At 35.4% G+C, this 11,773-nt stretch overlaps 1 protein-coding gene across 1 annotated transcript; it reads right to left on the reverse strand.

Annotated features, from left to right (window-relative positions):
• Window positions 1-1,930: 1,930 nt before the first annotated feature.
• LOC132052198 (probable phospholipid-transporting ATPase 4) lies at window positions 1,931-9,489 on the reverse strand. The gene is made up of 11 exons (XM_059443600.1): window positions 9,258-9,489; window positions 6,600-8,546; window positions 6,392-6,502; window positions 5,707-5,983; window positions 5,526-5,614; window positions 5,332-5,419; window positions 5,039-5,248; window positions 4,812-4,937; window positions 3,327-3,425; window positions 3,029-3,220; window positions 1,931-2,925 (listed from the first exon to the last, which is right to left on the reverse strand). Exons 2-11 carry the CDS (start codon window positions 8,375-8,377, stop codon window positions 2,254-2,256), a joined length of 3,642 nt encoding a protein of 1,213 aa, XP_059299583.1. The 5' UTR covers window positions 8,378-8,546; window positions 9,258-9,489; the 3' UTR covers window positions 1,931-2,253.
• Between the last annotated feature and the right edge of the window lie 2,284 nt (window positions 9,490-11,773).

Genomic DNA, 11,773 nt, shown 5'->3' on the forward strand with positions numbered 1-11,773 from the left:
TAAATAAGCAGTTACGTGTTTGGATAAAAGTGCTTAAAGGGTTTTTAGAAGTAAGGGTAGTATTGAAATTAACAGAAAATATAAGGAATAAGAGGGTAAAATTGTTGGTCAAACCAAAATGGCTTTTAAGCTAAAAAAATAAGTTGGGGTCGAGCAACTTCTTGATTTTGGCTTATTTTAAGCACTTTTTAATTTAATTTAAGTTATTTTCTATTTTTGCCGAACACTTAAATAAGTTAAAAATAGCTTATAAGCTGATTTGACCACCTTATAAGCCGATCCAAACGGGCTCTAGGTTTGATATGAAAGTTGATCAGATTGTTTGTTAAAGATCACCCAACAAAACCAAATTCCAGAGTCACAATCGCAGTGCAAGTAGTCAATGAAGTAAGCTCAACTACTTTTAAAATTGCTACTTTTAAGATACTTTCAGGATGATTTACCTAAAAAGAAGAAACGTTGTCGATAGAGTTAATCTCACTTTGGCCCCTAACATTTAAGGGTTGGGAAACAATACCTCTCTACATATTCTATGAGAACGATAACCCCATTATGCAATATTTTTCAATGAGACCTTTTTATGTATATAGATTTTTTTTTCTTTTTCTTTCTAGAATTAAATTACGAAAATATATAACTCTCATTATTGTCACATTCACCTATTCCGTGAAAATAATGTACTTCTTTTAGGATATTACAGCTGTCTGAAATAATCTGTTAATAAATTTCAAGTTACGTGGCATTCGTTTTACCTGCATGCGCATTAAAATTTTTGTTCTAATTGCACATCAGCGTCTATCTAATTTTCCCCTCTAACATTATCTTTGGGTCATCTATGAATATTTTGTACGGTAGCAATTCCATTCGCTAAGATATATTTCACAATAATTTCCACATAAATCAATTATTTAAGCCTATTTTTATATTTTCAAAACGACACAAATGAGCCAAGCAAATAATTTTTTTTACGTGAAAAATCATTCTTATCCTATATGAAACATTATTCTAATTATAATTATATAAGTAATTCTTTGAGGGTTAAGAACGAAATGCTTGGTTACATGAAATTAAAAGGCACCTTATTGGAGTGTCTATGCTTATGCAAATGTATGAGCGACTTAAATTTAATAAATAAAAGTTATATATTTTTGTATTTTAGTTCTAAAAAATTATCTTTATTAAAAAATAAAAAGTCTCACCAGAAAATATTATATAAGCGAGTTACAGTTCCCATCCAATATGTGGAGGAGGTATTGTTTTTCAACCTTTAAATTTTAAGGGGGTAAAGTGAAACGACTTTTAGCTTAAACTCATCAAAAAGGAGGAAAACACAAGCTTAAGTTAATCGAGAAAGTACCTGAAGAGTTCTATTTTGCCTTGATTTTGCTTTTTTGGTGTTCAATGGAAGAGGTGAATGAAATTAGGTAGACTGTTGATGCGCAATTAGAATTCAAAAATTTAATGCGCATGCAGGAAAAACGAATGCCACGTAACTTGAAATTTATTTACAAATTATTCCAAGTAGCTGTTACATCCTAAAAGAATTACATTATTTACAATGGAATAAGTGAATGTGACAATAATATGAGTTATATATTTTTGTGTTTTAATTCTAGAAAGAAAAAAAAATAAGATCTATATTCAAAAAAGAAATTGCTCACCGGAAAATATTGCATAAGGGGATTATCGTTCCCGTTCAATATGTGGAGGGGGTATTGTTTCCCAAACCTTAAATGTTAGGGGGCAAAGCGGGATTAACTCTAATAATTAATAAACCAAGAATAAGGTTGGTCCAACTAAAAAGAAGAATATAGTATTGTTGATCAAAAGATTAGATCGGACTTGATTATTAGATCGGACTTGATTGATGATGTATATGAACATTTGTTATTCAGGCAAGTTAAAAAAAAAAAAAAAAGGAGCAATGAAATATGATCTGAATATAGTATTTTCAAGGGGTATCAATATCCAAGAAGAGTATATACAAAGCACAAAGTTTGAGAACAATAAAAGACTATATGCATCGTCTTCTTTCCCAAACTGTACGTGAATCATATGAATATTTTACAATACTGTGTGCACACTAATTTTGGAACAAACGAATGACCTACACTGGACAAATAATTTTACAAATCAAGTCAAAAAAGCGCCAGCAAAAGAATTGCAAATGGCGAAACCCTACATTCTTTTGTGATTAAAAAGGGGGAGAATCCCTAAGAAAAAAGAAAAGAAAGGAAAATCAGTAATGCACAGCTATGATTGTGTTAACTCAATTTGAGGACCCATTGAGGAATACTTTTTCTGCAGCCTCCCTCTCAACTGCCTAATTTTTGCATCTACTCTTGCTGTGAACCCGATGTTGGTACTCTGTCTAGCTTTAGACCGCTCTCTCGTCCACATATGATGATCTTCAACGTCTTTCTTATAATACTTGATTTCTTGAATAATGTGATGATCCATTGGATTGATTAACCTTTGGAAAGATATGTGCGCAAGGTAGGGCAGAGTGCAGACAACAGTTACTAAAAGGGTGGTACACCAGTAGACTGGAGCAGGAGCTAGAGCTTCCACCAGGATTCTGAAGGCATATTTAGAATAATCTGGCGCTATCATACCATAGATCAAAAGAAATAGGTACCAACTGGCAATACTTCCCCAGATGAAAAAATGTTGTATCCATGTGAAGTGACTCATTGTGAGTGCAATCTGGCAGTTGACGGCCCAGACAATGCAGGTGAACATCGTAGTACCCACAGCAGTCAAGTCAGCAGTCTGGCCTCCAGCCCGGAAGGCTTGATCATAGAAGATGATGATGTTGAGGAAGAAAACAATGAGGGAGGTGTAGACACCGTTGCCAAGCCAACCGAATATCCTATACCAGTCAAAGAACAAGTTTTTGGGCCCTTGCTGGTACAGTGCTGGAAACTGCATACGACATTACAGTTTTTAAATTACTATTGTTCAATGGAGGTTACTCTGCAAATCGATCTTCTAGGAACTCTGAGAAAAAGGTATCGAGTAGACTCACCTCTAAGCAAACTTCAGAAGACACATCCTGCTCGAATACTCCAAGCGCGATCACAGGCAGTGAGGTAAGAATCACATTGAACAGAATCATGTATGAATCATCATAGACAGACTGGCCCGAAAAGCCCGCAAAAGCCTCAAAGTAAAAGAGTGTGAGGCCAAAAGCTATATTTTTATAGAAGAAATAGCATATCTGCACGTAGAATACGCCGCAAGTTAGATGAAACATGACAAGCATCCATGAACCAAAACATGATCATTTTTCTATCAATAAAATAAGACAGATTCAGAGGAATTACCATCTGAGCAATTCGTTTGTAGCACCAATGCCCATGTACAACGAGAAGTCTCTCCAAGAACCGAAACTGTGCAATAGCAAAGTCACTAGCCATCACAGCCTGCAAGAAGCTAATAATCAAGTAAGCCGACTTACAGCGTCCAAGAGCAAAATATGCTTGCAGAGAGGGAAGTAGCCTTGTTTTATTTCTCAATCCATATACTCTGGCATGCCAAACTTTAAAAGCGGGTTTGGTTTATGTTAAAAACTGGAAAGCAAATATGAGTTGTTAAGTGATCTTTTTACTTATAAATGCAGCAATGCTCTACTTGAGCCAATGGATTTAGGGTCATCTTTCCAAATTAGAGAGGATTTTCCAGATTCTACTTAAGCTAATCAATCTTTGCCGACAACACGCAGCAAGATGAATCATGGAAACCTCGTCGAAACCCAAATGGAATAGAACATAAAAACTTTTGTTACGTTACTAATTTGAATTTACTTGAATCGAAGAAATGCAAGACCTTAGATATTAGATGAGATAATATATTACACTGTTTTCCAGAAGTAACAAGAAATCTACAGTCATATAGTTTTTTGACACACTGTGCAAAAATAAGGGCAGTTCAACAAAGTGTGTAATTATTTGAATATTCTACCATTTCAGTTAGATATGTACTCATATGTTAGCTGTTACCGATCAAAATCGGTGTGATCTTAAAATCAAGAAAAAAAATCGGTGTGATCTTTAAATCAATAAAAAAAATCCGTGTGATCTTAACAATCAATAAAAAAGTTCGGTGTGATTTAAAATGACCAAGGCTCCTTAAAGAGAGACAATTGATCTAGGTTATTTTTGTCATGACATAACATATCTTCCTATGAAATCACACTCACTTTTTTGGTTAACTTCTATATGCAGCAATCTACTTAGGCAAATGGATTTATGATCATCTTTCCCAAGTAGGAAAGATTCTCCAGCCCAGCTACTACCCTTCCTTGGGTCAGATTGCTGATGTCAATCTGGCTAGCTTCTAAAAAAGATGATATTAGGTGATATCTCTGAGGGAGACAAATATTCAGTAGAAAAAATATTAAAATATCTCATAAATTCACCACAATCTTGTTCCTTCCCCTTTTCCCATGCCAGCGATTGCATTCAGTAACTCTTTTCCGCTCTTCTCCAATGCAAGAAACATGGAAAAAGAAAGATCTAGGGAAGAGGAAATATAAGTTACTCACTCTCTCTCTCTCTCTCTCTCTCTCTCTCTCTCTCTCTCTCTCTCTCTCTCTGTTCAATAGAAATAGGAGAAAGGAAAAATTCATGTTGTTTCAAGTCAGTCTGTAATTCTGTACACTCTAATGTATATGTATTGCACCCCTTTGACCGTACTTCTCTAACAAATTTTTTGAATGCAGTATTGAAAAGATAATTAATCTAAGCAAAATGTAAAAATTCTTTTAGTATATTAAGACCACCAAAATGCCAGCTAGATGTATCACCAACCTGCATTCCTTCTGCACCGCTAATGCCAACTCCAATGTCCGCTTCTTGGATCATCCCGACATCATTTGCACCATCACCAATTGCTAATGTGGTTTTTCCAGTTCCTTCCTTTACTAACCTAGTAATCTGCGATCCAAATCGAATACAAATTAATGTAAATATGACCAATTTCATGGATGAACTGTTGGGCTAGAATTGAAATTTTAGATGGATTTCACATAGCTTACCAAGGCCTTCTGCTTAGGAGAGACACGACAGCAAATCACAGATGCACAATCGACTGCTAAATTCAAAAATTGATGTTTCATATCATACTCCAAAGCATATGTTAGAGTTTTCCCATCAATAATCAAGGCAAATGCAGCATGTGGGTCCTTTTCAAGCTTGATCATTTGAGAAGCATTTGTGATTTGCATCAAAATGTTCTCCTTGATAGTCTGATAAGTGAAAGAGAGCAATTGAGACGGCATGAATAATAATACAAGTAACAACTTGAAAAACTTGTTTTATAGTGACCTACCTGTTCAGAGCTTCTTTCCACTGAGTCTGCATTCATCGTCGTTATGCATATTTGTCTCATCCCTTGCCGAAGTAGACTACACGCGTACCTGCATGGTATCCGGAGTGTTATTTTACCAACTCAAATCCAACGACTACACAAGTATGAATAATGAATGAGATCGTAGAAGATATATATCTGAGTGGGAGACAGACCCTATGTTAATGGCTGTTTCCATCTTGTCACCTGTCAGAACCCAGATCTTGAGACCAGCTTGCGCCAGTTTATCTATACACTGAGGAACCTGATGAAAAGGTACAGATGAGAAATAGTCAAAAATTGCTATTGTGTCTGAGAAAATATAGTTCGGATTTTTGAGGAGCACAAAATACATACTCCCTTCTGTAGTTTATCCTCCACAGCTGTAGCACCAACAAGGATCAATTCCTTTTCCATCAAATCAGATAGACGTTCAAGATTGGCATCTCTATCACCGCTGATTGAAGTTTTTGCTTTAGTAAATTCTTCATTCCACACAGAGTACTCTGTCTCGTCCAGCTTTTTATAGGCAAGCACGAGAGTACGCAACCCTGCTTCCCCATAATCATTTAAATGCTTCGTGGTAGCCTCCTCAAATCTCCTTCCGTTCTTTGCTAATCTCTCATAGATGATGCTGCATATCCAAAAAACAACATATCATCTAAAAATTACATCAGAAAGGTCGCAAAGGCCACATCTGGGAGTCTGTGACTAAACAATTAGCCAAGCCAAGAGATAAACATAACTTAGAAACTCTTTTTTCATGCGCTCAGCAAACCCAAACTTAGCAAACAACAATGCCATGTTCGATCAAAGAAAACGGTGGGCTGGGAAATAAAAATTTAAAAGGAAGGAAATCACCCAACAGGAGGGGTAACAGAGAGGTGGCTATGGAGAGTCATAACTAGAAAAACGGACTGGAATTTACAGGCATGTTAGCAGCATCTTTAAAAGCATAACAGCCTCTTCAATGGTCCACTTCAAGGTATACGGGAATAGATACATAATAGAGACTAGTTTTAGATAATGTCAAAAGAAAGACCTGTCTGCTCCTTTACACAAGAGAAGAATCTGTCCCGTCTCATCTCGGACGATAACAGACATTCTCTTCCGCTTGCTGGTGAAGTCCAATAGATTGAGAATTTTGAATTCCCTAGAGTTAAAAAAATCAAGAGTAAGTTGGTAATAATATACTACAATGGTAATGCAGCTCTTGAAAGCAACTGGGAATATTTGAGGCTGTGTCTCACCTTTCATTGGGCTCATGAAAAGAAGGATACCCCTCCCGTATAATAACTCTTGATTGAGTTCTTTTACAGAACTCAAAGCCAAATTCCCTAGCTGCAACAAGAAATGCTGCTTCATCAGGAGATTCTGCTTCATAATTGTAGCTGCCAGTCTCCTCATTTAACTCAGGAATAGCAGTATGGCAAACTGAAAGTATCCTAAAGAATAGCAAGATGATATCTGCATTTGGTTCCTTCATCCAACTTCCCTTCATAAGTCGGCTATCCTCAAAGCTGAACCCCTTTATTGCCGGCCTGACATCACATCTAGGAGTGGCGACCCTCTCTAGTTCAATTTCTGATGAGCGTCTCCGTGAAATGTCAGGATCTTGCCTACCAAGGTCCTCTGCCATCTGCTTTGCAGCTGCAAGTTCCACATCACTGGCTCGTGTCCCATATGCAATACCAGCAATGGAGCATTTTAGGAAGTCCATTTGGTTGCACGTCAAAGTGCCAGTTTTATCCGAGAGGATGGTATCAACCTGCCCCAACTCCTCATTTAAGTTTGATGTTCGTGCTTGAGCAGGAGTGCCTGTCTCGTCATCATACATATTAATATCCTGGTTTATGAACAATGCCTGTAGGACCTTCACTACTTCAATAGAAACATAGAGGGAAATAGGAATTAAATAACCATATAATATTAGTGCAGTGATCAGATGGAAAAAGGCTGACAACTCAGGCCTGTTTGGATCAGTTGTATTATTGTTCTTGTCCATAGGCTGCATATACCACCAGTCTGGCATGTTGAATCTTGTTTTTGCGGCAAAGCCAATGGAACTCATAAATGATATCACGAGAAGGAGGGTGAAGAGGATGTAAATTATCTTGTCCATCTGAAGTTCGATCCTACTCCTTTTCGAAGGAGATTCTGTAGAATTTTGCATAACTTTGCTGTCATGACCAGTGAATATAACAACTCCGTAGATATATGTTGTATTCCTAAGCTTTGAATCCCTGAGGAGAATCTGAGTAGGATCAAGAGGATAAATCTGACGATCATATTCAAGGTTGCCCACAAAAGTGTAAAGGTTAGGATTGGGATCTTCACATTTTATGGTAGCCCTGAAATCCTTGAAAGCCTCGTTATCATCCAATGGTAGGGTAACCTCCAAAGCTCTTTTTACCTTCAAGTTTGTCTCTCCATCCAAGTTCATAGTTTCCACATAACAGATTCCATCTTGATAACTCGATGATAAAAGAAGCAAATCAGCCGGAAAAAATTGGTCCTTTTCCACCTTCACGATGTCTCCGACACGAATCTTCATCCATGGCCTTGGACCAAAATCACCACCTTCCTTATGTAGACGAGCTTTTCGCAGATTGACCTTCATATCTTGTATGAACCGCCGCGAGTCTTCCAATGCCTCCTTCGCCATACTCAACCCAACAACAAAGACCAAAGGAGCTATCATACTGATAGGTGAGAATGGAGAAAGATTCGTTGTGGCTGACAGAATTGCAGCAAGGAGGAAATACAAGTTAGCAACACGTCTGAATTGCTCAAACGTGGCCTTGGGCAGGAATGTGATGAAATTATACTTCGTGGTAGATATGTAATTTGTGCAGTACTTAAGAGGTTTCTTTTCATGGAGATGGGGCTGGTTGCAATGGACTACTCGTGAAAAACCAGCGCCCAGCTGATGGGGACCCTCTTCCTCATCAGTTCGTGGTCGATAGCAACCAAATGTATATAGATTGCTCCATTGAATCTTTGCCCTTTTGCTGCTGCCTCGTGCCATTGTTTTCCTCCCAATGAAAGCCAAAATCAGTCATACACCCACATTATACGTTTAAAAAAGAATCGTTATCAATAGCTTTCACCAGGACAATTGAAGGGCACCCTCATGCACAATATCCTGCTCGAGTGGATAGGGGATCGGCCTCTTCTTTAACCCCCCGAGGTTTGAACTGTCAATCAAAAAAAAATTATTCTCATAAACTAGACAATAAACATGTACAAACAAAGAAATAGACAGGCCAACCCCATAACTCAACGGTAGAAAAATTCCAACAAAAAACTCCCAGATGATATATTAACCTCGAAAACACAAATTAATCTCAGCAGAATGTAAGTGACACTAATATTCAACAAAAAAAAAAACATCCCTATACAAATAGCATTCCATGTATATATCATTTAAGACCCATCCAATTGCATACAAAAATTTGAACCGACATTTTAGTCAACTTAAGCAGTCAATTAGAAAAACACCTCCTAGAGCATATATAGGAAAAACTAAAATTACCACAGATTTAGCTTCTTATCCAAATCACAAACTAATTAAAAGTTGACCAACCCAAAAACAACAACAACAACAACAAGGAATATTGGAAAATCAAAACAATGAAAAAACCCCAATTTGGCTGCCAAAATACTGTAAATCAAAAAAATAGAAAAAAAAAATAAAGAAACAAAAAACGAAAATCACATAAAATTTCAGCTAAGTTACAGCTAATCAAGCACATTAACACAATAAAAACAATAAATTAACCGACAAACCGAAATCTAGCATACTTGTGCAACAATTCATCTACTGATTCCAACAAACAAAAAGCTCAAGTAATAAAAAGGGAAAATACATTTTTCTTTGATGATATAAAACAATGAAAAAAAGTCACCTGAAGTCAACAAATACCGAAAAGGAAATAGATGAAGACCCAAAAAGGAAAGCTATACGAGCAGAATACAAAAATAGCTATGGAGTTGCAGGGATCGCGCAATGTACAATGTATAGAGAGAGAAAGGAGAAGGGATTTTGGGTTTAGTAGGCCAAATAAAAGACTTGTTCTTCTGTGTTTGAAGATTCAAACCTGTTTCTGTATTATTTCAGTAAAGTCTAATTTACGGGGTTTCCCAAAAATAAATTATACTACCTCAGTTTCATAATAAATGTTGTTTTAGACTTTTCATTATGTTTCGAAATAAGCATATTTTAGAATTTTAAAAAGAAATTGATTCTATTCTTTTAAAATTATCTTTATTTATATAACCAAGAATCATTGACTACCTTTTTTATCACAAAGGATATGGTGCAGCGGATGGAGTTGTTCCTCCCTTAACTAAAGGTCTCGTATTCGAGCCCTGAGTATGAAAAAACTTTGGTAGAAGCGCTTATCCTAGAATGGGGCTCCACAGGCGCGAATCCGAATATGATCGAGCTTTAATGCGAGTACCGGACACTGGGTGGGAAACCAAAAATACTAAGTACCTTTTTTTTTTTCTAGACATTTAATTAGGAGTAAATTAATAAAAACACTCCTAATTTTTTAACAGTGTGCATAAGCTAAAAAAAACCCATTTATTATGAAATAGAGGGAGTATTTATTATATGAGTATTTAATAAATGTAGGTGTATGTTAGCTATATACTTTGACGACTACGACATGCTATTCACTGCTACTTGTCTATTAACTTCATTCTCTCAATTTTATTTGTGAAAAATAAACATATAGGAGTATAGTATAGTGGATACTAATGTGATTTCATTTTCGTAGTTTAATTAATTACAACTTTTTCAATGTGGGTGTATGTAGCTATTATATAAATTGACGACTACGACAGTACGACGTGCTAATCACTACTAGTCTACTAACCTCATTCTCTCAATTTTATTTTTGTAAAAAATAAACATATAGGAGTATACTATAGTGGTTACTAATGTGTTTTCATTTTCGTAGTTTAATTAATTACAACTGTTTTGAAAAGATAGTTATGTATCATTCTTCTAAAGTTATAAAAAAATATCTTTGTACCATGACTAGGTCTTATAGTCTGGTTGGTCATCTAGAAAAAGATTAGGTTAGTATCACTAGTTGGGTCAACTTTTACTTGACCAACTATGCATACTCCAATTTGTTTTCAAGTGTATGATTCAAATCGCGGAAATTAAAAAGAAAAATTATTGTATTAAATAAATTGTGATCGAGGTTGAGGGCTAGTTTATTGGTGAATTTTGTGTCTTCCGTTGTTACGGTGAAGAGTTTAAACCTGTTAATAGCTAGCCAAGCTTTTCTTTCCCTCTTGATGTAATTAAAAAAAGATTGATTTTGATTAGATCTTTTAACAATTCTCTTAATTCTTTCTTACTCGTATTTTTTCCCTTTTCCTTTGCAAGAATAAGAAGGGGAAAGAGCAAGATTACGAGTTACTAATTTTGAAAGTCTGACTTGGATTAACTAGGAAAAAAGTTCAATCTACTAGCGTTGCTTGCTTTAACACCAAACAAATTAAAAATTATTCACAATGTGATCACCTACCTTCATTTCAAATTATGTGTGTATGACAAATCCGGTAACAAAGGAGTAGTAAGTACAGCTCTATTAATATTTGCTCTGGTATATAATCAGAACAGTATTAAAAAAAAAAATCATGGTTTTTCTTTGAAACATAATGATACCTCACAAAAATTAAATTAATTGATTTTGTAGTTCATTATGATATTCTTAAAAATTTATATCAAAATTTCTAGACATTTTTTTTTCTCCACCGGGGCTTTGTTTTCCTCTCTCTTAAAACCTTTCTTACGTTAGAAAAATTTAAATTAAAAAATTTCTCATTTTTTTGTCATTATTCTCAGAAAAATACATAATTTAATCACACTCCTACTTCAATTAATTTAAGGAGGAAGCAACAATGGTAGGAGTATTATTTGAATGGGGTTTGTTCCCTCTTTTTCCAAACGTGGCATTAACCAAAACATCGAAGATGATTGGTTTTTCTGACAGGTTGACCCACATGAGTCTATAAATCAGAGCCGGCAGTCAGCTTTTTGGCTATTCAATTTCAAACCCCATAACACCAAACAACTCCAACATTTTTTTTCTTCCCTTTCGTTTTCCTACCTTGTCAATTAATTCCAATGTATAATTGAGGAGTATAATTTGATATTTTGTGTAGTTGGTAATATGTTGTTTTCGCTGCAACAATATTACTAAAATGTACTTGATATTAGTTTATATCGAATCTAGAGAAAAGACATGTTTTAACCAAACCGAACTTTAAAACTCACTTTAACAACTAAAGTTGTATTTATATACCCCTTAACAACTTTCATTTCAATTATTTTCCACCTAAAAAAATAATATCACTCTCGAAGATGTTAATAAAAAAAATACCAACACTTCATTTTTTATTT

This window comes from Lycium ferocissimum, chromosome 4 (assembly GCF_029784015.1).
Source record: "Lycium ferocissimum isolate CSIRO_LF1 chromosome 4, AGI_CSIRO_Lferr_CH_V1, whole genome shotgun sequence".
In the NCBI taxonomy this organism is placed as follows: domain Eukaryota; kingdom Viridiplantae; phylum Streptophyta; class Magnoliopsida; order Solanales; family Solanaceae; genus Lycium; species Lycium ferocissimum.

Excerpts from the sequence above, each read along its gene's own strand:
- LOC132052198 (XM_059443600.1), bottom strand. The coding sequence starts at position 8,377 with ATGGCACGAGGCAGCAGCAAAAGGGCAAAGATTCAATGGAGCAATCTA. Across the intron at positions 5,615-5,706 it reads AGGATAAACTACAGAAGGGA|GTTCCTCAGTGTATAGATAA; the intron begins GTATGTATTTTG and ends CCTTTTCATCAG. Across the intron at positions 4,938-5,038 it reads CTCCTAAGCAGAAGGCCTTG|ATTACTAGGTTAGTAAAGGA; the intron begins GTAAGCTATGTG and ends TTTGGATCGCAG.